Source organism: Festucalex cinctus, chromosome 14 (assembly GCF_051991245.1).
Source record: "Festucalex cinctus isolate MCC-2025b chromosome 14, RoL_Fcin_1.0, whole genome shotgun sequence".
NCBI classification, from domain to species: domain Eukaryota; kingdom Metazoa; phylum Chordata; class Actinopteri; order Syngnathiformes; family Syngnathidae; genus Festucalex; species Festucalex cinctus.
This window is the reverse complement of record NC_135424.1, coordinates 191,319-218,810: the sequence shown is the minus strand read 5'-3', so window position 1 is coordinate 218,810 and position 27,492 is coordinate 191,319. Positions and strand designations below refer to the sequence as shown.

Genomic DNA, 27,492 nt, shown 5'->3' with positions numbered 1-27,492 from the left:
GTTAAAAGGCTTGTAATCAGCTGGCACTGTGAGGATAACGTGTGGCAGTCGGAGTTAAAAGTAAAAGTTTGTATTTCCCGAAATAAGGATGGAGATTGACAGACGTCACTATCAGTTTGCCAGAAATGATTTCCGTTCCTTTTTGGATATTGTGCTTGACGCCGCCAACCGTTTGCCCTCGCTGTGCGCCCGCAGGGCGGGATCGACACCCGGGTTCACGGTTTTGAGGTGGTGGGTCCCAAGAACACCTTCTGGCCCGTGTTCAAAGAGCAGCTGTGCTGTCGGACCTTCCTGTTCTACAGCACCAAAGCGCACTCGTGGTCGACGGAGGTGGCCGACGACAAGACGCGCCTCCTGCAGCTCTTCAACAAGTAGCAGCCCCGCCTCCCGCTCTCGACCCGCCGACCGGCGACTGGCTGGCTGGCTCGCTCACGCTCACGCTCACGCTCTGGCTGTGCTTTTTTTTTGTTTTGTTTTTGTTTTGTTGTCAGGCTGAACAGCGCCCTCAGGCACGAGCAGATGTTTGCCGACCGCTTCCTGCCGGACGCCGAAGCGGCCGAAGCCTTGGGTCGAACCTGCTGGGAGGCGCTGGTCACGCCCATCGTGCGCGCCATCACCTCGGCAGGTTTGTGCGTCTGCTGGCAAATGGAGTCGCTCGACGAGCAATCGTCGTCGTCATTCCGTGCTCAACCACAACAAAACTGTTTGTTGTCGTCAGTTGCCGAGTAGCAAGAAAGCAAATTCTTATTTGTGTACGACATGCGACGTCAACTTGTCAGATCGTGTGAAGAGATCTTAAAGCTACTTTGTTTTTCGTCATTTCACGTACTTGCGTAATAAAGCCAAGCCACTGACCTGTATATATGACTGGATAGCCGATAGCCCATACACGCCAGTGCAAGCCGAATGAAACGAAAATGTTCTTCAATTTGAGTTGAAATGGTTTTGTGACGGGCGACGCGGCCGATCGCGTGCGCGTGTTCTCCAAGAAGAAGGAAACGAAACAAAGCTGACGCATCGCTCGGCTCACCGAAAGCAAGTTTCAATCCGGCACCGTGCCGAATATGTGCTGCGGCCTCGTCAAGCCATTCCGTGATGTCTCGAAATGAATCCGGTCGCGGCTTGCCGTGCGTGAAGATTGTTGGATTGTGTCGGTCTCCCCAGAATCGGGTGGCTCCAGCCCGCTGTCCTGGCTGCTCGGCGAGTACCTGGACAAATCAGACTCCGCCCACCACCGCTACAAAAGCCGCGCGGCCATCTTCAACTCCCGCGTCAGACGCCTGACGCACCTCCTGGTGCACGTGGATGCCGACCCGGACCACGTCGGACCTCCCGTCAAGTCTCGTGAGTGCGGCGAGTCGGACACGAATGTTGCACGAATGTTGCACGTGGCCGCCAATCGCCCGTCTGCTAACCCTTCCTGCAGAAGGCAAAGAGGCCGATAACAAAGATGGCGCAGTGGCCCCTTCTTCATCGGTCAAGCCTCAAGCGAAGAGCAGCAGCATCGCAGACATCGCTCTCTGCTGGCAGGAGGTGGTACAGCAGCAGGTGAGAGAGGCGGCTTTGCCGTTGACTCGCTTGCTCGCGGTGGTCAAAATGTTTGTTGTTCAGGTGAAGAGCTTCTTGGAAGGCAGCTGCGAGCGCGCCGACTTTGTGGAGCGTTACCGCGCGTTGTACGTGCGTCTGAAGAAGGCCACGGAAGAGCTGTTTGGCCAGCAGACGGCCTTCGTGCTGGCCCTGCGACACGGTTTCTCCGCCGCGCTGCTGCAGCTGTCCATCCTCAGAGCCATGCACGTAAGTCCGTCCGCCTTTTGGGCTCGGCCGCAATGTGACCCCCGCGCGCAGCCCTTGAAAAGTTTGCGCCGGCGCGCAGGTGAGCGAGCGCTTTGCCCACTACGTGGACCAGACGTTGCAGGGCAGCGGCTCGGCTTTCGGCAGCGCCGAAACTCTGGAGCGGCTTCAGCAGTTTTTGGAGCCCATGCTCTTCCTGTCGGGATTGGAGCTGGCCAACACCTTCGAGCACTTCTACAGGTCAGATGGCTTGACCAAAGGATTTTTGCCGAGTTTGGGTTGAGGAAATGAACGTGCTGACGTGGGCCGTGCGCGCAGGTACTACCTAGCGGACCGTCTGCTGGCGCACACCAACGTGTGGTTGGAAGCTTTTGTGGTGGAGCAGCTGGGCTCGTGCTTCCCCAACCGCTTCCCCCAGCAGATGTTGAAGAACCTGAGCGAGTCGTCGGACCTGCAGAGCGACTTCCACCTGTACCGCCTGCAGCAGCTGGACCGCGCGCTGCACGGCCGGCAGGTGGGCCGCGCCGTCGGTCGCCGGGCTCCTCTCCTCTCCTCTCCCCTCGGCCGGCTCGGGATCACCTCCCCTTCGTCTCGTCCTCGCGCAGATGGACGGCGAGGAGTCGGAGGAGTCCGAGCGGGAGAGCGAGCAGGAGGTGGACGTTCGAGTCCTGCTCCTGTCTCCTCGCTGCTGGACCGTCTCGTCCCTCTGCTTCATGGACGACCCGGCGCGACGATTCCCGGCCGGCCTCTGCTCATACCTGGCGCAGTTTGCGCACTTCTACTGCCACGGTGAGCGCACGCGAAACCCTCCCGCTCGACTTGCCGTGCCGCGGCCCCGCCGGAGATCTTGAGGAAGTGATCCCGCGGTCCGAACAATATTTGGCACCCGCGGCTCGGTTTCCGGATACGGACGCAAAAATGGATTGGGTGGCTCAAATGTTTTGTCGTTTGTCCAAAAATGCCCTTCGCGACTCCTTGAAGGTCGCTGCAGCCCAAAAGTTCAAATTGGAGTCCGCGTATGAAAATGAATGACGAATAGACGACCTGCATTGCTTTTAAGCTGCTCGTGCGTCTTGGGGAACTTGCAAAGCTGGTCTCATTAAAAAAAAAAAAAAAAAAACGTCACGGGATTTGTGGTTAAAATGGAAACTCGTTTGTTGACGACTCGTAGGCCAGTCGGCGTCTGCCGGAAATCGGGGAAAGCCCGGAGGTCTCCAGTGGACGTGGCTGGGTCACGCCCACCTGCAGTTTGGCTCCTTGACGCTTCACGTGTCCACGCTGCAGATGTTCATCCTGCTGCAATTCAACACGCGCGAGGTAACGCATACGCACGCACGCACGCACGCATGCGCAGATTGTAAGGAAAGTGCTGGTCTTGCAGGAAGTGGGTGTGGCCTCTGTTCTGGAAGGATGTGGCCTATCAAAAGAGGTGGTGCTTCATGCTCTGCAGCCTCTGATCGAAGATGGCGGACCGCTCAGTTGCAGCCACCCGCAAGACCCCTGCCAAGGTCACACAAATACACAACACGAGACGAGACGAGACGAGACGAGACGTGCTTCTCACAAGTCGAAGTCAGCAAATTGACATGATTGAATGAAAAAGTGTTGAAAGCAAAATGGAAGTTGTTGGTCCAAACTCAAGCGACGCTGTTGAATATGTTGCGTCCCAAAATGTCTCTTGTTTTCCCCCTGATGGGCTTCTTTGAGTCTTTCCTTGCCCTCTTGTGGTTGCTTCAGCAGGATGAGGTTCATATTTGTCCACTGTGGCTGCCTGAAGCCATTTAAGACTCTTTTTGTGGTGTTTAGTTTAGTTTATTCATTTTTTCCTTTTGGACACATTACAGTTTACATCAATCACATCACATCATTTGCAACATTGACATCCGAAAGAAGGGCTGACGGGTAGAAGCCGAAGCTTATTCGAGACCCGTCCCCATCGACCCATGACTATAACGCATCAATCATATACATTATTTAGAATAGTCATGAATTTTGATCGTTATCCATCCCATCCTATCCCAGACACTGCTCGCTCACTTCATCTTGAATGTCCGTGTGTCGATTGTGGCTAGTCGCAGTCATTTGGCACTGGTGAGTCGGTCCCCAGACGCCGCCAGCAGCAAGCCCACCCCGCCAGGCGAGCAGCCAAGGCAAGCGCAATTCTTCTCTTTCACCAGTAGGGTCTTCGCTGACCTCAGATCAGCTTTCACACATGTTGTGCTTTCCAGAAGAGTAGATCGGCTTGCATTCGGCCCATTGCTTTCAAGCAATTTCAGCACTCGATTCTGGTCAGGTAGCACCACTGGTTGCTAGCATGTTGTGGATCTGATGACTCCTGTGCGCTGCCCAGCCGAGCGGCCCACGCCAGCCGCATTCCAGGAACCAGACCACCAACCCCATTTTGCGTATTGACAGCAGATTCATTGGAGCCACAATACAGCCTTATCATGTAGCCTTGACTGTTAGAACAAACGGAATTCGAGCCAGACAATATTTACATTCAAACGGGAACAGCAATACATGTTATCAATGCAGGTGTATAAACAAGAGTTAGCCTTGGCAAAGTCAGCAAGTAATCATATACAACTCCAGCTTTGAGTAATTTGCGATATTGTGAATTACTGTTGTCTCTCAAGCGCTGCCAATTCCTCAGCTCCTTTCACGATTCGTGTTTTTAGTTGACCAGAGTTATCTTTAGTTTGAATCCAAATTCGGCAGTCTTTTGTCCACGTGCTTTCGATAAGTCCATTCTTTCTCATTTGTCGAGCCTTTTTGGCCATGTCAGCATTTCGTTTGGTGAGGTTTTCGTTGATGTAGACATGTTTCCCACGAAGCTAGTGACGGTCTCTCAGTCGATCAATCTTTTTCTTTCTGTCAACAAACCTGATCAGAACCGCCGGTGGTCGCGTCCCTCCAGTTGGAAGCCAAAAGCACATCTGAATGTGCGCAGGATCAACAGTTAATCCCAAATCTCTGAGTTGAAGTGTCACTTGCTGTTCCACAGTCTCGTTCCCTGAAGATTGGTCAGAATCTTCCGTGCTCGTGCTAGCCGCAGCTATCGAAGGGCCACGGCGCGGCTTGATCTCGATACCGGTGACTATCGCATCGTTGAGACGAAGATTTTGTTCCAAATCATCCACTTTTTGTTCCAAGGCAACAATGCGCCGATCTTTTCCCTGCGTCTCTTTCTTCAATTGCTGTATTTCCTGAAGAAGTGGCTCAATGCTCTTCTTCATTTCAAGTCATTCGGCAACCATTCCACTGAGTTTCACAAGAGAAGATTTGATCTCCTCATTCTCGTCAGCGCTTTTTCCGCCAGGCATTCTGCAACAATGTCGGCAAAAATCCCAATGCAAAAATCAACAAGTAGTTAAGATTCACGAGCGAGTGCAGGAGCAAGTACAGATGCAAAATATGTGTCAAATATGAGTGGAAGGAAATGGGAACTGATCGGCGTTAAAGGGGAAGTCGACCCCAAATTGTCGTGACAATAATAGCGTCTATGTTGCCGTCAAATGAAAATGACATCACAGCTGCGCAGGTAACGACCGATCGCGGCTCACCTGCAGCTCTCCCTGTGGTGGTGGTTGGCCGTCATCCGTCTCAGTGTGGATGAACTCCTCCTGGGTGCCTTTCCTCACAGGGTTCTTCTGTGCCCCACCATGTTGAGCTTTGCGTGTGTGTCTGTGGGTACGATCATGGGGAGATGGAATCTTTTTATTGTATTAGGGATGTTTTAATTGTTCAGCACTTTGAGTTGTGTTTGAATGTATGAAAGGTGCAAGAGAAATCACGTTTGATGACCTTTTTTTGTAGTTTGGTCATGTGACGTTTGCAAGTGAAGCCGTGATCGGCCGTTACCTGAGCAACTGTGATGTCATTGTGACAAAATGGCCGCCCCCTGAGATAGATATAAATGGGTGTTTTTTTGTTTTTTTTTGCTTCTTAGCTCATATTTCATAAATCTGATATTGATCAGAAAAAAAAGTTGCGTTGACTTCCCCTTGAACTCATTCACTCATTCACAGACATCTTCACTGAAGCAACCCCCATTGGCTTAGATTTGGACGGATTTTGCAAGGCCCACAGAATATTGGCTTCTCATGCTCTAAAAACATGGAAGCTACCAAAAAGAAAGATTCGTCTCTTCATGCATCAGGGAAAAAAAACTCAAGTATATTTGTATCTGTTTCCGGTTTGCGGCAATTAGCATTAGGATATAGCCAAGGTTCATCAATTCACATTCCTGGTGAAAACGCTTGACAAAAAGAGCTTGTTGCAACATGGCCCTGGCCGATCTCTTATACTCTATTTCCGCCTGCTGGCCGTTTTTTTTTTGTAATAACGACCATTGCTTGTGTGACGTGTGACTGGCCGCTTGCTTTCAGGTGTGTTGCGGCTAAAGCGTTTGGCGGCGAGCGGCCCGTCCGCACGCGTGGAGCTTCAGCCGCGCCAGACGTACCTGAATGTGGACAAAGACGCCACGGCGGCGCTGGAGACCAAACGCAACTTCATCTACTGCCTGATCGTCAACATCCTCAAGCAGGAGAAGGAGATGCATATCGACAACCTGGTTTTCAAGGTCGCTGGCTGGCTGGCTGGCTTCTCGCTCGCCGCACGTCCCCGCGCCCGCTTCACGCGCCATCTTGCCTCCCTCCCGCCCCGCAGGTTCTCCACGCGTGCCACAAGCGGGAAGCCAGCCGCTCTCCGGCCTCCGGCGCCGCTTGCGGTCCGGCCGGCTTCAGCTGCAGCACGGGCGACGTCCTCTCGTGCATCATGCACGTGATGAGCAAAGGTTGCGTCCGCCGCAACCCGGAGCAGCCGCACGTGGTGGAGTTCCTCCCCGAGGACCCGGCCACGCCGCAGAAGGGCCACGCGCACCTCTCCTTTGCCACCGCCGACGGCAGCCGCGCCAGGTCAGCGTCGCCCTTGACACCCGCTAACGGACTTTCACCTCAATTTGCGACGCGATGCGGACGAGCCGTTTTTGGTTTTGTTTTTTGGGGGCTGAGCTGCAAAAAAAAAAAAAAAAAGTGGCATAACAAAAAAAAAAGGGTTGGAAGTAGGGATGCATGATAAATACTATTTTCAACAGATAGCGATAAAGCAATAATTTAGAATGCCGTTAACTGATATGTAAGCCGATAATTGTTTGCAAAATGACCTTGAATCCAAATATACTTTGGAGTCCAACAGATTTTGTAAAACACGGTGGAGCTGAATTTGATGGAGTTTAACAATTTTGGAGAGACCGTAAAAAGGCCACACTGGCGACCGCCATGTTGCCTGATGCAGCATCTGTCGACACGAGTCGCACTCGTTATGTCACAAATGTGCGACACTTCCATAGGAGAGGGGAGGGGTTGAGCAGTCGCGCACAACTTGAGCCACAACCACAACAGATGGACCAACGTAGCAATTAGGCGCATTTCCTTCTGATCTGGTTCATCTGTTTGGCGTCAAATTGGTGGCGAACGATCGGCCACCAATACGATCGTACATCCCGATTGGAAAGGCGCACGTGTGATGTTTCAGCTCGCCGGCGGTCCCCGGCGTGTTTTTGGACGGCGCGGCGGTGGACTGCGCTCTGTTCTCAAGCGGCCGCAGCATGACGCCCGAGGAAGTGTCTCAGCTGATGCGCACCACCGTCCAGCAGGTGCCCACAAAACGGCGCCCGCCAATCTCCGCCTGTTGCCGTCTTTCCCAACTTCCTCCCTCGGCAGGTGGCGTCCACCCTGAGCGTGGAGCCGGACCGGGCCGAGCACCTTCTGGTCCACTGCGGCTGGAACGCCGACCTCCTGGTGCGCCGCTACACGGACGACCCCGACGGCGTGGCGGCGGCGGCCGGACTGGAATGCGCCCGCCCCCAGGCGCCGCCCGGCCCCGAATCGGCCTGCCCCGTCTGCCTGGTCCCCCGCGGCGCCGACCCCGACCCGCCTCCCGCGCTCGGCTGCTTGCACTACTGCTGCAGGGTCAGGAGGCGCCCACCTGGCGTGTGCGTGCGTGCGTGCGCACGTGCGTGACGACGCTGTGCTCGTGTTGCAGTCGTGCTGGCGCGAGTATCTGAGCGCTCGCATCGAGCAGAACCTGGTGACCAACTGTAACTGTCCCATCCCCGAGTGCCCGGCCCAGCCCACCTCGCGTTTCTTCCTCAACATCGTCACCGACAAGGACACGCTTGCCAAGGTGCCACACGCGTCACCATTGCACGCACACTCGCAAATGTTCCGTCCACGTAGAAATCACTTTGACATCATCGATCGCTTTGTGGGACGAGCATTTAAAAAAACAAACAACAACAACTCAGTATTAGGAGTGTGACGATATATCGATACGCCTACTCAAGTATTGCGATATTTATTATGGTCATGATTTATTGACCCGCAATGACTGTGGCGGGCCACTAGGGGGAGCGCCTCATAAGAGTGGCTGTGAGACATACGCAAGTCTTCAGGCGAAGAAGACTCATCAGCGCACTTTGACTTGTCCCAAAACGGACTCACTTTTGTGGATTCGACTTGATACGAACGAACACTTTTGCAGTGTTACACACAAAAAAATGCGTCAGTTTATAAAATGAAAGAATTGACTGACATGTTGCATGACAATCGTGTTTAAGAAAGACAGAAATGTGTCGTCTTGTTAGCAAGACGTTGCTGTGGCTTTCGCCCCTTTTCAATGTGAAGTCTTGCCGTGCCTTCCACGTTGTTGGTTTTTTTTGCTTTTCAGTATGAGAAGGCGCGTCTGCGAGGCTTCGTGGAGTCGTGCTCCAACCTGACGTGGTGCACCAACCCGCAAGGCTGCGATCAGATCCTGTGCAAGGAGAACATGGGCAGCATGGGAACCTGCTCCAAGTGCTGCTGGTCCTCCTGCTTCAACTGCAACTTCCCCGAGGTGGCCGCAAGCCGAGCCGGATCGCTCGGCTGACGTCACGTCACGTCACGTCACGTCACGTGACGTCACGTCACGTCACGTCACGTCACGTCACGTCACGTCACGTCACGTCACGTCACGTCACGTCACGTCACGTCACGTCACGTCACGTCACGTCACGTCACGTCACGTCACGTCACGTCACGTCACGTCACGTCACGTCACGTCACGTCACGTCACGTCACGTCACGTCACGTCACGTCACGTCACGTCTTCCTTGCTTGCTTCCCCGCAGGCGCACTACCCGGCCAGCTGCAGTCACATGTCGCAGTGGATGGACGACGGCGGCTTCTACGAGGGCATGAGCGCCGAGGCGCAGAGCAAACATCTGGCCAAGCTCATCTCCAAGCGATGCCCCAGCTGCCAAGCGCAGATCGAGAAGAACGAAGGATGCCTGCAGTGAGTACGCGCGCTCGCTCGTTCGTTCGCTCGTTCGTTCGTTCGTTCGTTCGTTCGTTCGTTCGTTCGTTCGTTCGTTCGTTCGTTCGTTCGTTCGTTCGTTCGTTTGTTCGTTCGTTCGTTCGTTCGCTCGTTCGTTCGCTCGTTTGCTCGCTCGTTCGTTCGCTCGTTCGCTCGTTCGCTCGTTCGCTCGTTCGTTCGTTCGTTCGTTCGTTCGTTCGCTCGTTCGCTCGTTCGCTCGTTCGTTCGTTCGTTCGTTCGTTCGTTCGTTCGGCCTGCTCGCCTGCAGATGCGACTGGACCGGTGCCAGCTGGTGAAGTCACGCGGCGGCCATCTTGCTCCTCCCATCTCACCAGCACACTACTGCAACGACTCTACGCTAAACGTACACATGAGAAACAGCAGTAGTCGGCTGGAGGCGGGGTTCACTATCAAGTAAAAAAAAAAAATTAATGAACAAGTAGATGGTATGTGCCGCTTTGAAGAACCCCGTTTTCTTTTCTCACTCACTTCCTTACACCCCAATATTATGCTACGTTCTCACCAAATCCGGAAAGGCGAACTGGAACGCTTCCTTCGCAACACTTTCACCGAGTAGGTTTTTTTTTTTTTTTTGGAACGATTGCCGCTCATTCGCGTTTTGGTGCTCACCGGAGCGGAGGAGGCGTGTCCCTTGTGAACAAGGAAGTGGAGCACTTTAGCGAGTCAACAAAAAGTGAGCACCGCCAACAACTACTTTCACTTCTTTCCTGGGACTAAACTGCCGTGGCACTATTTTCTCTTCTTTGGAGAACTTTGGCTTTTTTAGTGGCAATCGGGTGGCCGGCATTTGTGCTAAAAATAGCTTTGGCATGAATAATGAGCGCTGCTGCTAACTGGGTGCAGTTCAAAGGCAATAAACAGACTTCATTCTGTCCCGGCTGGCCGTGTCGTTGCGCTCGCGGCGACAATCGAGAGGACGCTGTGTGTGACGTGGCCCCTACTCAAAGCCGATTGGCTACCACCAGGCCAGACGTGTGGATTTTGGATGTTCGCACTTTTGTTGCGTTGCGCGCCAACTCCACTGACTACAATGCAAACGCAACACCGAATCGCCGTCCCTCGCTTTTGGCACAAGCTTCTTTTGTGGAATTAGTGCTAATAAAAATATATATACAAGTCTCCTCCTTAAAGTCTGAAGTCCTCATTTTTTTGATGTTGAATACATTTAAAACACGATAAATGATGCTGTTCCTACTACGTAGTGTCTCAAATGTTGTCCAATTTGGATATTGTGAATGTATAGGAAGATATGGTGAAAAAGGTTTGTTGGGAGGAGCAACATGGCCGCCTGGTGACCTCAAAAGTCTCGGCCTATCGGCTATCCGCTCACATGTTGAGACGAGATGAGGGTTCCGTCGGTTCACTTTTGCCGACTTGTGTTGTTGGTCAGTATGACGTGCGCCAAGTGCAACTACGGCTTCTGCTGGCGCTGCCTGAAAGCGTGGAAGCCCACGCACAAGGACTACTACAACTGTGCCGCCATGGTGCGTAAACACACACACAGGCACGCCGGCCCAATCCTTGGCGCCGCACCTGACGGTCGGCTGGCTTGTCACCGCAGGTGAGTAAAGTGGCGCGACATGAGAAGAAGTTTCAGGACGTGAACGAGAGGTGCACCTTCCAGCACCAGGCCAAGGTACGAGCGGTCGTGCAATCGCACGCACAGGACAGGAAGTAGTTGGCGCCACAATTTCTCTTTTTTTCCGCCTCCAGGACTTTGCGGTGGGCCTGGAGAAGAAGGTGTCGTCCATCAACGAGGCGCTACAGATGAAGTCCCTCACGTTCGTCATGGACGCCTGCAAGATCCTGGCGCACGCTCGCAAGGTGAGCTCGTGGCACGATGATGTCGTGGTCACGTGATCGCCGTCGTCTTTTGTTGCCGTGGCTCCAAAACCCTTGGAAGTCATTCCTTCATGTTGACAAATCGTCAGGGTTGTCGTCGCTTTGCAAGTTTTGTTCGTTAAATTGCTGCTTCTGTTAGTTTTTAGTGCTTTGAGTTATTTCATGTTTACCGTCGTCGTGCGTGACACGCTTTCAAATGTTGTCATTCCGGTTCATATCCAAATAAATGGATTTCAAATCATCCCAAAAGGCTCCAACATGAAATTGATTTCCAAGGATAGTTTTGCTCAAATTATTTGGGATCGGGCCGATATGGGAAAATGTGAGGTCATTTTCCATCGGCGTCGTGACCTGTTGATTTCAGCCGTGTTCCGGTCGGCGATCACGTGACATCTTCAGTTAATAGTGAGCCTTGTGCAAATCACTCGCGAGCTTGCGTCCTGGCCACGTTTCTCACGACTTCCTGTTGCTTGTGCCACAGAAAAGCGACGCTTGTGAGTTTCTTTTTTCATTTCAGACGGCCATTTGATTGTTTATTTGCATTGCTAACAGCAGTTATGTTGCAGTTTATGCACAGCTATTCGTATTCATTTATATTCGTTTAGATTATTTCAGTTTTACAGAAGATAAAGTCGAAAGATTGAAGACAGTAAAAACTTTACTCCAGCCTCTTCATTTTTCCACTTTGACTATCTGTCAATTTGTGTTGGAGAGAATAAATATACATCTGCTCACTTATATTTACACAAAGTCCAAATATTGCTTTAAAAAAAAAAATGCATGGAAAGTGCACAAGAAGAAAAGGCACATCCATAAAAGTGTTCCAGGTGAAGACGATGACGAGTAGTTGAGCTGTTTTCTTTTTGATTGCGCGCATGGTCCCGTCCGTCTGTCCGTCCGTCAGGTTCTGGCCTACTCGTGCGTGTACGCCTTCTACAACCAGGACGGCGACAAGATGGACGTGATGGAGCAGCAGACGGACGCTTTGGACCTGCACACCAACGCCCTGCAGATCCTGCTGGGTGAGTCTGATCGCCGGCCGCTGAGCGCTTGCGTCCCGTCCTCACGTCCCGTCCGTCCGTCCGTCCGTCAGAGGGGACGCTGCTGCAGTGCAGCGACCTGGCCTCGTGCATCCGCCTGCTGAAAGCCGAACACATCAACACGGGCCTGGAACTGATGCGGCGCATCCTGGAACGCTTGCTGGCCATCCTGCAGCATTCCACGCAGGTCCCGCAAACCACACAAATGGCTTCCTTTCTTTCTTTCTTTCTGTTTTGCCGTCAGCTTGACGCGCTTTCTGCCTTCAGGACTTCCGCGTGGGCTATCGCTCGCAAAGCGTCCAGGAAGCGGAGAGCACGCGTGCGTCGGACGCGGCCAACGTCGCCGCCAAAGCGTGAGTCGCCGTCGCCCGGCGGTGGAGCGAGCCCTCGCCGGCCGTCGCCTCGCCTCACCGCACCGCACCGCCGCTTTTCTTTTCAGCGCCGAGTCCGACGCCAGAGACTCGGACAACAACAACAACCGCGCCGCCGAGGACGCCGACGAGGACGACGAGTACGACGACGACTACGTGCCCGAGTGGCACGACGACTACGACGATTACGACGACGACGAGATCGACGAGGATGACTTCTTCTCGGACGACGACGGCTCCAACCTGGGGGGCGACTTCGGCCCCTTCAACTGACGGACAGACGGACGGACGGAGGTTTAAGAGACCCGCAGCTACGCTCGCACGTTTTGCCGGCCCTTTTGGCGAGCGCCAACCACGCCCAAAGAACGAGATGGTCCCCGCGGGAGGCGCTGTCTCCACTTTTGCTTTGTTTTTTGTTTTGTTTTTGGATTGTTGTCAATCAGTCGTCATCCGGTTGTTATCTTGTTGTTTTGCGTTGTTGTCCTTGCACTCAGTTTGTTGCCTATGCACACCAACGACATGTTCCGTCGTCTGCTTTCTTTGTCAGAGCTCAAAATCAATAAAAAGCTTCCACAGCTTGCGGTCATTACTCTCATGTGATTTATCCACTTGCACTTTTCTCACGTATGACGTGCTGTTGTGATTTTCAAAGGGTAACACCAGCAAACTACAGTGTTGGGAATTTTCTTTCAGGCTTTGTAGCTCATGAACATGATTTTGCACGCAGTACTGGCAAGCATAAGGGCCTTCAAAGTGGGCCCCAGTCGGAAAGTGGCCCAACGGCTGACTGCCGGCTAACTTTGACCGCTCGCAGGCTCTCTGTCACTCAAGAGGCAGTGGAAACGGACAAATGGCCGTCATGGACAGATGTGTGATGTCGCTGTGCACTAAGGCAGCATAACAAAACTAGATGCAACTTGCCTACTGATATGCTGAAATTGGACGAAAATTGCCAATTCATGTACAGTGTTATGATGCAGGCCTACCCAATTTGAATACTTTTTGGACGATTCATAGACGCTTTACAGAGTAAAGGTCAAACGATGACAAAACAGAATTATGAATCATGTATTCAATCACGCTGACTTCAACAAAAATTGAGATCTTCTAAATTCAACAAGGACTGAATTTGTAGGCGGCGCTAAAGAGCCCGACGACGCGAGAGTGGTCGCCCGCCGTTCGGTTGCGCAGAGGAAGAAGAGAAGGGAAAAAACGAAGAAGAAGAAAAGTGAATAAACGAAGAAGAAGAAGAGAAGTCAATAAACGAAGAAGAAGACGCACTAGCCAGCGAACGGTGTCGATAGCATCTCGTTCTTCACGTTGGTTTTTTTTTCTTCCAAGTTTTCAAGTCAATTGGGCAAAAAACGAAGACGGTTAACCGGCTATATTTGTCACACGAAGGTCGAGTGAGTGACGTAATGTTTGACTTCCTCGTGACTTTGCTGAACCCGTTAGCCTGCTAGCTTAGCTCGTTAGCGCGACACAGCGACGCGATGAACCGAGGACGAAATCCCGACCAAGACGGACCGCCACCTCCGGGCTGTTGGCCGCCACCTGGAGAATGGGGCCCACCCCGAGGTTGGGGACCGCCACCTCCCGGCGGCTGGGGTCCTCCTCCACCCGGAGGATGGGGCCCGCCGCCTCCCGGGGGCTGGGGTCCGCCCCCTCCGGAGGGATGGGGCCCGCCGCCTCCGGATGGATGGGGCCCGCCGCCTCCGGATGGATGGGGCCCGCCGCCTCCGGATGGGTGGGGCCCGCCGCCTCCGGATGGGTGGGGCCCGCCGCCTCCGGATGGATGGGGCCCGCCGCCTCCGGATGGGTGGGGCCCGCCGCCTCCTGAAGGATGGGGTCCCCCTCCTCCCAACGGCTGGGGCCCGCCCCCTCCCGGGGGTTGGGGCCCGCCCCCTCCCGGGGGTTGGGGCCCGCCCCCTCCCGGCGGTTGGGGCCCGCCCCCTCCCGGCGGTTGGGGCCCGCCGCCTCCCGGAGGTTGGGGCCCACCCCCGCCAGGTGAACTGGGCCCCGACCGACCTCCGTCTCCGAGCTGGGGGCCCCATCCTCCTCCCCCGCAGTGGGACCCCAACATGCCTTCCCCTCCTCCGGGCTGGGGCCCCCCTCCCTGCCTTCCTCCGCCAGCGGATGGCGGCGAAGCGGCTCCCCCGCCGGGCTGCGTTCCTCCGTTTGGCTTCCCGGGATACGCGCCGCCCACATTGGTGAGTGCCGCAGAGTCGCTCGGCGTCCGTTTGCCGTTCGTCCTTTGATTTGTTTGCAAAGCGAATGAGAACTCCGGCGGCCAGGAGCCGCTTCCTGCTCTTGGCCAGTAGTCGGCTCCAAAACTTCCCTTCTTCTTTTACCGCCATGAGTGGCCAGGACGGCGTGTGCTACTTTCCTTTTCTGTGGTCATCATTTCATTTCAAATAGCACTGCGGAGTTCAGCTTTTCGTTGGTTGGTTGGCATTGAGAGTTGCAAGAGCACATTTGAAACATTTGTCAGTCTCTTGCAGATGGCACAAGAATGAGATCCAGTCCGTAGCTTCAAGTCTTGAATTGAATCTGATCTCTAATTCTTCCCAATTTGGAGGCGTGGCCAGCTGCACTGCTGCTGCAGCTGCAGCTGCACACACAAGGGATGCTCGCTGAAATCTGAAAATCTGCTTGCTGGCAAGGAGCGAGCCACAGAATAAAAGTCATCATTTGGTTGTTGAAAATTGTTTTGCTTTGGTTTCAGACGCCGGCGCAGGAAGGCGACGGGGCGGCCGCCGAGCCGTCGCTGGAGCAGCCCCAGTGGGTAAGTGGGCGGGACGGTCTGACGAGACCGCGCCGTCGGACGGCGTCTTCCGACTGACGTCTCGTGATTTCCGTCTCGGCAGATCAAAGCCTTGATTTCGGGCCCCTCGTCGGACGCCGCCCCGGACGAAAGCAAGCCGGCGGCCGACGAGAACGCGCCGGCCGCCCCGACGAGCGCCGACCCCGCCCCCCCGGGGGAAGCCGGCGGCGGCGCGGCCAAAGTCCTGGGACTGCTGGCGAAGCGAACCGTCGAAAAGTAGGCACCCGTCCGATCGGCGGCGGCCGTCCGACGGCCGTCCGTCCTGACCGCTCTCTCTCTCGCCCTCAGGCCGCCGGCGGGCAGATCGAGCGGCGTCATCTCCTTCATCGGGGTACGTCGTGCTGCTGTCATGCTGACCGCTTCGTCTTTGGCTTCAGTGAACGTATCGACACGTGACAAGTGTCGAGTACAAGTTGAAGTTCAAAAAGGAGAAAATTGTGGGAAGAAGTACACGTGATCTCATACTTCTATCATGATAATATACTCAGAAGTTGTTCTTACTAACATAAAGAAAACATGTTTCTCGTAAGTGCACAGATATATTGGTCTGACTTGTAAGTCCTTATCGGTGACATATACGCAAAGAAAGTAAAGCCTTCCATATACAAGACCAGAAATGATCCAACATATCCGGTCCACCATTTTGGCTGCAATGTTTTCCCCTTCTTCGCTATTTATCACTTGGCTAGTGCTCGCGCTTGTGCACCTGTGGGAGAATCCGCATAATCCACATAAGCATTTGCGACCTTCTTTTTCATCCACTTCTAAGCAGTACTGGTGAGTCCAGCATTTTTTGAATAGAATGTATTTTAGATTATTTGATGCAAATGACTTTGACGTCATGGGGAAATTCAACTTAAGTAAGAAATTTGGGTTACGTTGCTCGCGTCGGGACATTTGAGACATGAACATGCAAGTTAGTACGGAGAATGTTTGAGGCTTCCACGCACGCACGCACGTCGTACATTAGCCAAACGAAATGAAACAGCAGACGGAAACGTGCGGCCAGCTCGTCAAGTCACATCAGAGCACAAAGTCGTCAACGACTGAGCAGTTTTCAAACGCTGGCCGGCGTTGTTGGTTACTGGCACGAGCGCGTCCTGGTCGGAACCCGCAAAGCTTCACATCACTTTTTTTTGTTTTTTGCCATCTTCAGCCCACGTTCGGCCACATTGAGAGAGAAGACATGGAAAAGTTCACCTTCGACTTTGGCGTCTTCTTCGGGAACCCGAAAGCCATGAAGCCCGGCGTGGGAGTGCACTTCACCGCCTGCAACTTGAAGGTTTGATTGACGGCCGCCCCGAAGCCGCTTTGTCGTTTGAGCACGAGCTTCCCTTGCCGGCAGAACGCCAAGATCGCCACCGACGTGAAAGTGGCGCCGGGCGGGACGGAGAAGGTGGAGCTGGACATCTACGAGGCCGTGGTCAGCCAGCCCATCGTGGAGGCTCAGGTGAGCGCCGGCCGGACAGACGGACCCCCTCTTCCCCTTGTCGAGCCGCCGTCCGTCTCCCCGCAGGCGGGCGAGCGGCCGTCGCGCGGCCAGGTGCACGTGGATGTCAGGCCGATGAGGATCAACCTGCCGTTCGACAGGAAGGACAGCGCCGTCACGCTGCTCAAGAACGACCAAGTTCTCATCAACCTGCTGGTCGACGTCGTCAGCGAGAAGCGGCGCGCCACCAACGTCCGACCCAAACTTCCCGAAACCTTCGACTTCACCAAGGAGACGCGGGAGACGGTGAGCGCGCCGATTCACTGCCAAACGGACGCGCCGCCTTTTCCCGAATAAAACGCATTCCGGTTTGAGCCGGCTCACTGCACGGCATGACATGAGGCGGACATTTTAGAGCCAAAAAACTTGAGCCCCTGTCCAGCCTCTTTTCCATGTTTCTCTCCACCGACACACCTGATTCACGGTCAGGCTCATTATCAGGCTTGGATGATGAGCTTGATTTTATTCAGCTGCGTTGGAGGAGACAGACGTGCGAACCGGACTGGAGAGGGGCTCTGGAGCGGAACGGACGCGTACGGCAAACGCGGCGCGTCCGTTCCGCGGGCACTGCGACTCGGGCGTCACGCCGTGCGTCGTCCGGCAGGGCACCATCGTCAGCTTGGATGACAAGCAAGGCGTCATCAAGTCGGACGCGCACGGCGAGCTTCCCTTCGACCTCGGAGAGAACTTGAGCGAGGTGGACTTCGCCGCCGCCGACGTGGACGAAGAAGTGGAGTTCACCGTCCACAAGGTAAGCGGCGCGTCCCTCCGTCCGGCCATCCGTCCGCCATCCAACCTTTGCCTTCCCTGCCTTGGGCCAGCTGCGAGCGGGCGAGCGCGCCATCCGCGTCCGCCGCGTGAAGGAGCCGCTCCTGCTGACCCTCTGCAGCTCCGCCTCCAAGACGGTGCCGCCCAAGAGCAAATCGCCGCCCGCCTTGTGGCTGGACCCCGAGCTGTACGAGGGCACGGTCAGCCAGCCCATCATCAAGGCCACGGTGAGCGTCGTCATCCGTCCGGCCGGCCGGCCGCCTCTGACTTTGACTTTGACTTTGACTTTGTTGGGCGCGCAGGCGGAGAAGCCGGGCTACCCGGGGCAGATCTACGCCAACATCGGGCCCCTCCACACCAACGTGACCTTTGACCGGCGCGACTGCGGCGTCACGCTGCTCAAGAACGACCGCGTGCTCCTCAGCCTGCTGGTGGACCTGCAGTCCAAGAAGAAGCGCGCCGCCAACATCCGACTCAAGGTCCCCTTCACCTTCGCCTACACCAACGAGAAGCGCAAACTGGTAGGAGCATTTAAAAAAAAGCTCTCGATATTCTTGACATTCGTCTCCAAGGGCAAATTGAACAGAAATGATTTGGAACAAATATGGAAATCGATATCGTTGGCTCGTGCAATATGCATATCGCAAAGTCACACAATCAGTTTCAGATGGAATTTGATGCCTTGATCGGAATTTGACCAGACGGCCACTAACTCAAATATGCACCCACAATCCAATAGTTGAAAAAATGGAGTCACTAAGATGATATTGAATGTGCTTATTTTGCTGTCTGAAAAAATGTCATTCTTTCATTCGATCATAAAAATGCAATTTCTTTCGATCCATGTTAATGATGGCAATATCCATATCACTATATTCAGCAACCTCATGGCATGATTTCCCAGTATCGTGCCACACTTGGTGAGCGCTTTTAGCAGAAAAGCGTCCGGTCCGTATGCGCCAGTCGTGCGTCCGGCGCTTTGAACAGACACTGAGCTGCCGTCGGTGCGCGCGTGTCGCCGCAGGGCGTCATCAAGAGCCTGGAAGCGGCCGAAGGCGTGGTGAGCTCCGAGGAGCACGGAGAACTGCCCTTTGACGTCTGCGAGAACCTGAGCGACACGGAGTTGGATGGCCAAGACGTCAACAAGGAGGTGGAGTTCACCGTCTGCCAGGTGAGTGGCGTCGCAGCCCCACCCGACGGACGGACGGACGGACGGACGGACGTCCACCTCTTTTTGCGCTCACGCAGGACGAGGACCAGAAGAAAGCCATCAGACTCCGCAGGACCAAGATGGTGGAGGACCGAATCCTGACGGAGAAGAAGAGACAGGAAGAGGAGGAGCAAAAAGACAAGAAGTGGAAGGAGGCGGCGTCTGCGGCGCTTGCCGCCGCCAAGGACAAGGTGAGTCGCCGCTCCTCAATCGACGCTTCTCCAGTTGACAAATGGACGTCATCTGCTGACTTTTTTTGATAATTTTTTTTCCCCCCCTCCAGTGGACGCCGCTGGGCTTCAGCATGGCCGTCCCCGACACCAAGCTGGTGATCAGCAAGGAGCGTTTTGATGGCACCATCCTCAAAGCGGCACGAGGACAAGCCGTCAAGAAGGAGGTGGCGGCTGACGCTTGCGCTCAATCTTCATCAATCTCCCCTGACACCCTCATGTTGTCTTACAGGTGAAGAACAAGGTGGAGGAAATCACCATCAAGACGGAGCCTCAGGACCAGCAGGCAGGAACCCCTCACTAAATTTGCCTTTTTTTTGGGGGGGGACACGAGTTTTCAAACGCCGGCCCACTAAAAGCAAAGTTTTGAGTGACCAAGCGTCACCGACAGGACAAATTGAAATTGAAATTGAAACCCCAGTGAGATTTTGCTCATTTATCAAGCATCATATTTCCATACATGAATGGACCATTTGTAGTATGTACTGTAGCCCCACCCCCAGACAAATATTTGTTTCGATTGTGAACATGAATTTAACACTGAGGAGAAGAAGGAAAAAAAAAGGTTTGAAAGCTTGTTTGCTCAAAGGAGACCCAAACTTGTCATAAGCAAAAAGGGGAAAGTGAAATGAGATTTTTTTTTGGGGGGGGGGGGGGGGATTGAATTTTGGTGGTGACGTGTTGTCCCACAGGTGAGCGTTGTGGAGGTCAAGGAGGAGGGAGTGGACATCAAACAGGAAGTGGACATCAAACAGGAAGTGGACACTGAGGAACAGAAGACGGAAGACGTTGAAGCGGGAGGCGAGAGCTCCGAGGAGGCGGGGCGTCTGGTGATGACCATCGAGGGTCAACAAAAGCAGCTTCCGTTCTGGCACGCTGACCTGCTCACCAGCGCCACCATGTTGGCCGGCGACAAGGTGAGCGGGCGGGCGCTCACGCCAAAGACGGTGCGGAGGGCGTCCGCCGAGCACGCGCTGTGCTGATGATGTCGGCGTTGGTTTGCAGGTGCGCTTCAACGTGGCCACCGATCAGGACAGCAAAGAGGAACGAGCCACTTTTGTGGAAATCCTTTCCGCCTCCTTTGAAGAGTCCACAGAACAACGACGACACGTAAGACGTCCCAAGCGGTCTTCATATTTGTTGTTGGGGGGACGAAAATGAGTTCAAGCTTGAGTCAAAACGCGTTCAGTGGATTTTTGTCCACTTGTAGTCGACTACATGAATCGCTTGCCAAGGCCTCCATTTGTCACGGACTGCAGGTTAACGTGTCGTCGTCTCGTCGGCAGTAACCGATTCAGAATTGTCATTTGAGTTGTTGCTCGCTCACTGCTCGGCCTGACGGTTTCTTAAACGCGACAAAATCTCTGCAGGTACGATTGATTCCTTCTTCTGATTGGATTTCATGTGTCGTTTCGTGGTTCATTTGTTGAGGAGATTGTCAACCCAAAAATGGAGGTCTTGAAACCATCAATAATTTTCAAAGCGGATTTGCGTTGCCCTCAACCAATTTTTGGCATCTGTTGCTGTGGACTTTTCCGGCAACAAATAGGAATTTCCGTAATAATGGCTAGGATGGCGATTTGCAAAGAGATTTGTTTGTGACGGCCCCGGTTGCGTTTGCAGGGAATCGTCATCGAGTTCTCCGAGGGGAGCGGCCTCATCAAGTGCGCGCAGAACCCGCAACTCTTCTTCTACTTGTCGGAAGTCCTCAGCAGAAAGAAACTGCAGCTGAACGAGAAAGTGGAATTCAGCGTGGTCCCGGTAAGTCCGAGTACGCGTGCCGCCGGTCGCGTCTTTGCTCACGCGGGCTTCTTGTTGCAGCATGACGAAGCGGCGGGCGGCCACCAGGCCATCAGGATCAAACATTGCACCGAGAATGTTTTCCTACCTGCCAAAAAACTGGGCGCCGTCACCGCCGGCAAAGGGAAGGTGAGCCCCCTCGGACTCGTCAACCACTGCACATTTTGACACGTTGTCTACCAAATTACTTTGCCATCTCCATTGAGCCAAGGCACATATTTGACCTACAAGTCACGGCAGCAAACGGCAAATTGTTTTTGTGTGAAGAAAATATGCTCAAATTAGGTGCAAAGGGTATAACTGGATTATTTCTTCAACATTCTCCTCCATTCTTTCATTTGGTCTCCCACTCGGGGAACAAACACTCTTCTCGGCTCGCTTGACAAGTTTCAGTTGAAAATAGCCAGCAGTTTTTCGGGCAGGCTAAAGTTTCAAGACCTCATCGGGATAGAGCTAGCTAGCGTCATGTTTCAAACGCCGATACGTGCGACGAAAACTGCCGTTAACTTGCGCAGATGGAAGATTATTGGTGAGAAAAGTAGTGTGGGCTGGAGGCTCGGTCAACGTGTAGGTAAGCTGCAGTCCATGGCTGGATTTGTCAATGTATTTGTTGGGGATTTGTACAAGTCATTGTCACGTTGCTTCTTAAATGGCCAACCTGTTTTCGTAATCGTGCTGTTAAGGCTTCCTTCTTCCTCCTCAGATGACCATCAAGCTGACCAAAGCTTCAGAAGACTCTGAGTAAGTCCATTCGTTGAAGGTTCTGATGGAGTAGTTGACAACTGTTGCAGCAATTTCCTCTTCCCTCAAAGGAAGGAGAAGACCAAGACCAACACAGACAGGCTGAAGACAGTGGTGAAACAATTGCGAGCTCAGGACAAGTTAACGACGAGCCGGCGTCGTGGCTACAGCAGGAGCCGCAGCCCGAGTCTGCCCAAAGACAAGTTTGGACGAGAAATCAAAAGGAGACGCAGCACGAGTCTGGAACGCAGGCACAAAAGCAGTCGGCATAGACGAAGCTCGAGTCGGGAAAGGTCCCGCAGACGTACAAGAAGCCGCAGTCGCAGTCGCAGTCGTAGCAGGAGCGGTAGCAAAGAACGATCAAGAACGAAAAGGAGCAAAGTCAGCGGCGATCGAGAACAAGAGCACAAAAGGAGGAGGGAGCGCAGCCCTCCTCCCAAGGCTCGTGCCGCACCGGTGGATGACGAGCTGGCGCGGAAGAAGCGAGAACTGGAGGAGCTGAATGAGATGATTGCCTTCAAGAAGTCGCTGATGGAGCCGCAAGGTCCCGAGCCCGGACAGCGAACGTGCATCGACTATGATCATGGTCGCATTGCGAAACCTTTGCCCGAGTTTAGGCCGGTCCGCTCCATTTTGAAGAAACGACCAGAAGTCCCGGAGTACGCCCACCATCTTCCTCCGCCCTATGACGAGCCTTATTACGACAGGCCGTACCCGCGCTTTCGGGAGCGCTATGCCGATGGCTACGCTGGCGCCTTTGCCAACCATCCCTACGCTGAGCGACCCTACGACAGTAGTCCGTATGGTAAAGTTCCGTACGAAGGCCCGTTCGGCTCCGGCCAGCGTTACACCGACCGCTACGACGTTTACGACGAACCGTACGACGATCCGTACTATGACCCGGCGTATGCGGACCATCCTCATCACAGCCAGTACACGAAGAGCCAGGATCCAGAAGCTTGTGCGCCGCCCCCGCCTCCATCAGCTTCTGACTCTTCATCTCTGCAAACGACCTTCGGGCCATCTTCTCCCACACGGCCGCCGGCCAAAAGCCCCTCGCCGAGCCGCGCAAACGCGACGCCAGCCCCGGTCCCGACGCCCCCACTTGATCGCTTTCTTGATATGCTTCAGAAGAAGGCGATTGCTGAAACGCAAACGGAAGCGCTTCCTGTCAGGGACGAACTTCTGCCACATGAGCGGGCGCTTGAGGATGGCAAAGGCTTCTCTCGGCTTGTGGGTCTGGCTCACGAGGCGCCCGGTGGCTGCGCCACCTCGGAGCCTGAGAAGAAGTCACCTTCGGCGGAGAGAACAGCTGAGGCGGCCGTGAGCACTAGCGCCAGCGCCCCTTACAGCCAGTTCCAGACTTTGTTGCGTACGATTGGCCTGAAGCTGTCGTCGGGAGACGTGTCGCAGCTGGCTCGCGCTGCCTCAAAGTCCAAGTCCTCATCCGCTGAGAGAGAGCGATCTTCGACAGCGTGGCAGGAGCCCCGCAGACATGGGACCCCGTCGCTGGAGGCAGACGCCGTGGTTTCCCCGTCTTGCACCAGATCGTCCAGTTCGGAGCCCCCCAGCAAAAAGAAGGCCGTCTCAGAGTATGAAGAATTCCTCGACCAACAAGAGTTGGAGACGCTAAAAAAGGCTCAAGAGCTGCAAGATCTCACAAAGACCATGGCAAGTACGTCATCAACACCCAGACCGCCCCCTGGGCCCCCACCTGCGCACTACCGCCATCCATCCCCTCCGGTCAACTGGCCCCTGGAAATTGCCCCCAAAGCTGCTCCTGCTGCTGGCCGTCTGCCCCCGGGACCGCCTCCCGGACCACCTCCCCGACGTCCTCCTGGGCAGCCTCCTTTCATGATGCCCTCCAGGGATGCCAAGCCGCCTGGAGCTCCGGCCTTTGGCTCTTCCGGCCCCATTCCGCCAGCAAGCGCCGGCCAAGGAACGCCGCCATCAGCGACTGCCAGCAAGGAGCAGTCCAGCATCTCCACGACGGTGGCCAAATGCCTGAAGGTTATTGAGAGCGTCAAGTCGATGGCTGCGGCCCCAGCGGCAAAAACACTCAAATCGGTCCAGTTCAGTTTACCGTCGGCGTTGCCTTTGACCTCCGCTCCCGATGGCGACACGAAGAGCAGGCAGACGGAAACGGTAGCGTCTGCGGCGGCGTTTTTCCCGCCGGAGCTTCTTCAGCTTGTTCATGCGTCTTTTGTTGCGTTGCAGCTGAATTTGTACAACCAGAAGATGGCGGAGCTGTCCAAGGCCCACAACAAGCAAGGGAATGGCGCCGTGATTGCCCCAGGTATCAAAATAATTTTCTTTACATTGACTCTTCGCAATGCTAAGGAAATCTGTTAGTACGACTTTGCGTTAGCTTTCGTGACGATGCTTCCGCCGTGGAGGAACAAGCTAGCTAACCTGATGGACTCGTATCATGTTTGCTCAACGTTGAATGGAGGCACGTTGTTGCTTCTTGAAGATGTTTCTCCTTTTATCCAAAAGGTTTTTTTCACTTCTCAGGGCATTGTAAGTGCAACCATTGCCTCGCTCCAAGGGGGACTACCGAGTTTTTTTGCCACAAGTCCGCTGTATACTTAAAATAAATACATAAATAGAATCAAATATTTATTGCGGTGAATAAGCAACAAACTGAAACAACCTCCATGTGACCACTGCGAGGGGATGCCCACCTGAGACGTCGACATTCAGAAGCCTTTTGGATTCAAGTTGAAACGTCTTCAACAGCCAGGACGAGTCCCACTGCCCCCATTCGTCGTTAGCAGAAGACCAGACAAGGTTGCCTCAGGTTTTCATCCCTCGTTGCGTACGCTAGCAAATGGTTCGTTTTTGGATTACAGCTGCCAAGAAAAGAAGCTAAGCGCAAGCGTCGCCGCAAAGTAACTTTGTTGTCTTCACATGCGTTTGCTAGCATCCCGCTTTAAATTTCCGCAGCCAGTCGACTGTGAGCAGTGCTCCCTCGCTACAAGTATCGCTAGAGGTGCACTTGACAGCAGATGTTTACAACATCAAGTCATAGCTTAAGCCATCGTTCAGGTGGCTAGCTAGCTAGCTAGCTAGCTAGCTAGACCTGTCTCTCATTGCTAAACCCGAATCCTACTTTCCAGGTGAGTTGAACATTGTTCTTGTCAACTCTTCACATTCTGCTGGATCTTCACTTCAAGTGCAGCAATTTTGACCTGCGAGTGTCTTGATGCTAAACTCGTTTTGTGTGCGCGTGTTGAACGATGTAGCGCTACTAGCGTTACTGGTTTGCTACAAACCAGCTTTCAAGGACATGGCTTGAAGTGACTTAGTGAGCCCAGTATGTTAAAATGTGCAAAGTGTTTTCACCTCGGGTAATGTTGTTGATGTACTGCTACTTTTGTAAACGTTCAGTCGCCGTTTCAAGAATGAATATGCCTGACCCAGCCATTAAGCATCTCAGCTAGCTCGGCAAGAATGTGATTTTAGATTTTATTCATTTATTTATTTATTTATTTATTTTTATTGTGGTCAAATCAAGCACAAAGACTCCAGACCACCTACAAATAATAACTGTGACTTTCCAAAAAGTGGAGTTTGATAAATATAAGCCATGTTCACGAAAGCTTTCACTCGTGCTCAAAACCTTCCCACATCAAGACGTCATTTTGGAGAAGCCCGCGAAGCACGTTGAGACGAGGCGTTAACTGTAGTTTGTTGTCAAAGGCTATTTTTGTATTTCGTCTGCAGTAAGTCTCAGTTCAGAGTCAGGGTAAGTAAAGTCAACATCTTTGTTATTCTGACACCATTTCAACCTTACAGTGCATTTTTGTCAGCTAAACTATGAAGCAGAAACGTGACATCTGCGTGGTGGCATGCTATAGAATGTAGAGCGGAGAACATCATGTTTAGTTTATAAACAAAACGGTTTTTACTTTAGGGATGCGGATTCCAGAGCCAAGCCAGCTACGGTAGCTAGACATGTCGGAAAATGTTTTACACTAAGCTTGCTATGATAAGTTAGCCCCACCCCTGACAAGTACACAGCTAGTAGCATCTTCTTGCTAGGTAGCTTCGATAATGTGGTACTTTGCAATCTGTTTTTGTGTCCGTCGCTGAAGGGAAATCCGCCATCTACCGACAATATGGCGCAAGAACTTCCATTTCCGTCATTAGCCGACGCCCGCCAGGAAGACGTTTTGAGAGGCTGAGGAAGCTAAAGCTAATGTCTAGCGTTGTTTACCTCTCAGTGAAGTAGCCCGTTTGCGTTAAGTGCAGTCCACAGACTCCAGTTTTCAATCCAAATAATGACTTATGTTAAGTCAAAAAACGGTTGTCTTCATTTATTTTTGAATTAAATGAGAATGAAATGTCACTGTAAAAAATGCACTTGCAATTATTTAGCCAACCACTTCCCACTTCAAATGATGACAGGTCTGTATTGGTTTGTAGATGATGGTGGAAAATCCATATTTGGTCGATGAGAAGAATTCAACTCGCGACTTTTGTAATGTAACCTTTGTTGGCAATGGCACAGAGGTCAAGGGTTGAGTGTAGGCGTTTTTCACTGACGACAAGGACGTCTCTTTTGACCCATTGTTCAGGTTCGGCAGAAGCGCTTGTTCATTTTATGCCAAGTGGCCTTGTTGAATGTAACGATTCAAGTACCTTCTCATCTTTTAAAATCAAGTCATCAGAAATGTCACGAATCCTTTTTCAAGGCAACTGCGGCAGCCGCGGAAGGAAACGTCCCCGCAGATGTTTTCATCCCGTTTCAAGTCAACTTCAACTTTATTGTCAAGTCGTATACACGCAAGACGTACAGAACAGATGAAGTGTCGGCCCTCTCTCGACTGCCGTGCAAATATGGGGAAAAAAAAAATAATACAAGTCAAGCAGTGTTTGTTCAGTCTCAGGTTGACTTACTGAATGTGAAATCTGGGACTGTTACTATTCTGGCAACAGGTGGATGGAAGACTTTTTTTTTTTTTTTCCCTTTTTTGCATGGCTGGCATAGATGGATCAATAAAGTGAAATGAAATGATTTCACACCTGTTGTCTCATGGCACAGTGGTTGGGAATCACTGGTGCCATTTTTGCAACAGTTTGCTCATTTTGCTACTAAATGAGTCCAATCAGCAAAGGTAAGTGAGCAATTATTTTCACTTTTCAAACTTTGAGTTGACACACGACGAGGAGGCGCGGTCGCTAGTTAGCTAACGAACCTTTGATGTCTGCTAAGAGAAAGTGGGGCTGGTTTGCCAAGCGGGCTTTGTGGCGTCACCCATCAGTTTACCTTCATGTCCGCAGGAAAGCCCGTCGGCACGAGCGCCCGCAACGTTTGGATTTGCGGCCACTCGCTGGTCTACTGGGCCGAGGCGCGGGCCAAGTCTGCGGAGGTAGGTGCGCAACTGGGCATGGATCCCCACAAGGTGACCCTCAGGTGGAAGGGGGTCCAGGGCATGACCTGGCCCCAGCTGCTGCCCCTGCTGCGCCAGCTCCAAGTCACCTGGCCCCAACCCCACGTCATCATCATGCACCTGGGCGGCAACGACCTGAACACGGAAACGCCCAGCGACCTGCTGGCGTCCGTCCGGACGGACGTGGCTTCCATGAGGGCCGCCTTCCCGCACTGCGTCCTGGTGTGGTCCCACATCCTGCCCCGTCGGGCGTGGCGCCACTCCGCTGACGCCCACGAAGTGGACCTGGTCCGAAGCACGGTCAACCGGCGAATCCACAACATTGTCTCCGAGGTGGGCGGCGTCTCTCTGACCCACGACAACATCCGCTGCGGGGCCAACACGGGCCTCTACCAAGCCGACGGCGTCCGTTTGTCGCACAAAGGAATCGACGCGTTTAACGGGAACCTCCGCGACTTTCTGGAGAAATGGGCCGAGGAAGTCGGTGCCGCCTCCCAATAACACCGCCTGCTTCATAATACTTGCCCTCGACTCCTTTACTTGTCATGGTTTTTCCTAGTTTTTAATAAATTTGCTTTGATGCTAAGTCTCTTAAGTCTACGTCTAAGTTTTGCGA

At 53.4% G+C, this 27,492-nt stretch overlaps 2 protein-coding genes across 5 annotated transcripts in view; both read left to right on the top strand.

Annotated features, from left to right (window-relative positions):
* Positions 1 to 12,994, top strand: part of cul9 (cullin 9) — a 60,702-nt gene extending 47,708 nt beyond the window's left edge. For 2 of the 3 annotated variants that reach the window (XM_077495852.1, XM_077495851.1), the window contains exons 20-43: positions 196 to 371; positions 492 to 625; positions 1,165 to 1,344; positions 1,427 to 1,548; positions 1,612 to 1,794; positions 1,874 to 2,031; positions 2,110 to 2,305; positions 2,397 to 2,580; positions 2,963 to 3,108; positions 3,173 to 3,299; positions 6,180 to 6,373; positions 6,460 to 6,707; positions 7,327 to 7,447; positions 7,515 to 7,763; positions 7,837 to 7,977; positions 8,521 to 8,685; positions 8,960 to 9,123; positions 10,556 to 10,649; positions 10,727 to 10,801; positions 10,879 to 10,989; positions 11,912 to 12,029; positions 12,101 to 12,234; positions 12,315 to 12,400; positions 12,487 to 12,994. In XM_077495852.1, the coding sequence (XP_077351978.1) occupies positions 196 to 371; positions 492 to 625; positions 1,165 to 1,344; positions 1,427 to 1,548; positions 1,612 to 1,794; positions 1,874 to 2,031; positions 2,110 to 2,305; positions 2,397 to 2,580; positions 2,963 to 3,108; positions 3,173 to 3,299; positions 6,180 to 6,373; positions 6,460 to 6,707; positions 7,327 to 7,447; positions 7,515 to 7,763; positions 7,837 to 7,977; positions 8,521 to 8,685; positions 8,960 to 9,123; positions 10,556 to 10,649; positions 10,727 to 10,801; positions 10,879 to 10,989; positions 11,912 to 12,029; positions 12,101 to 12,234; positions 12,315 to 12,400; positions 12,487 to 12,691 (3,711 nt within the window). In that variant the 3' untranslated portion in view covers positions 12,692 to 12,994. The other variant, XM_077495853.1, reaches the window with a different exon arrangement.
* A 664-nt stretch (positions 12,995 to 13,658) lies between these two features.
* Positions 13,659 to 27,462, top strand: LOC144001002 (uncharacterized). 2 transcript variants are annotated; one of them, XM_077494887.1, is made up of 22 exons: positions 13,659 to 14,628; positions 15,144 to 15,203; positions 15,286 to 15,458; positions 15,531 to 15,573; positions 16,399 to 16,524; positions 16,588 to 16,692; positions 16,759 to 16,977; positions 17,336 to 17,482; positions 17,553 to 17,726; positions 17,802 to 18,020; positions 18,524 to 18,670; positions 18,748 to 18,900; positions 18,993 to 19,106; positions 19,172 to 19,225; positions 19,632 to 19,856; positions 19,945 to 20,049; positions 20,563 to 20,700; positions 20,761 to 20,868; positions 21,443 to 21,480; positions 21,531 to 23,625; positions 23,698 to 23,776; positions 26,767 to 27,462. In XM_077494887.1, the coding sequence occupies exons 1-22, from the start codon at positions 13,912 to 13,914 to the stop codon at positions 27,375 to 27,377; spliced, it is 5,850 nt and encodes a 1,949-aa protein (XP_077351013.1). In that variant the 5' UTR covers positions 13,659 to 13,911; the 3' UTR covers positions 27,378 to 27,462. The 2 variants fall into 2 exon arrangements, with proteins under 2 accessions (XP_077351013.1, XP_077351014.1); XM_077494888.1 differs by having other exon boundaries at positions 13,660 to 14,628; positions 21,552 to 23,625.
* The last annotated feature ends 30 nt before the right edge of the window (positions 27,463 to 27,492 follow it).

Bases quoted from the DNA above. Each gene is read 5' to 3' on its own strand.
- LOC144001002 (XM_077494887.1), top strand. From the start codon at position 13,912: ATGAACCGAGGACGAAATCCCGACCAAGACGGACCGCCACCTCCGGGC. The intron at 15,204-15,285 runs GTAAGTGGGCGG...CCGTCTCGGCAG, and splicing joins CGCTGGAGCAGCCCCAGTGG to ATCAAAGCCTTGATTTCGGG. The intron at 20,701-20,760 runs GTAAGTCCGAGT...TTCTTGTTGCAG, and splicing joins TGGAATTCAGCGTGGTCCCG to CATGACGAAGCGGCGGGCGG.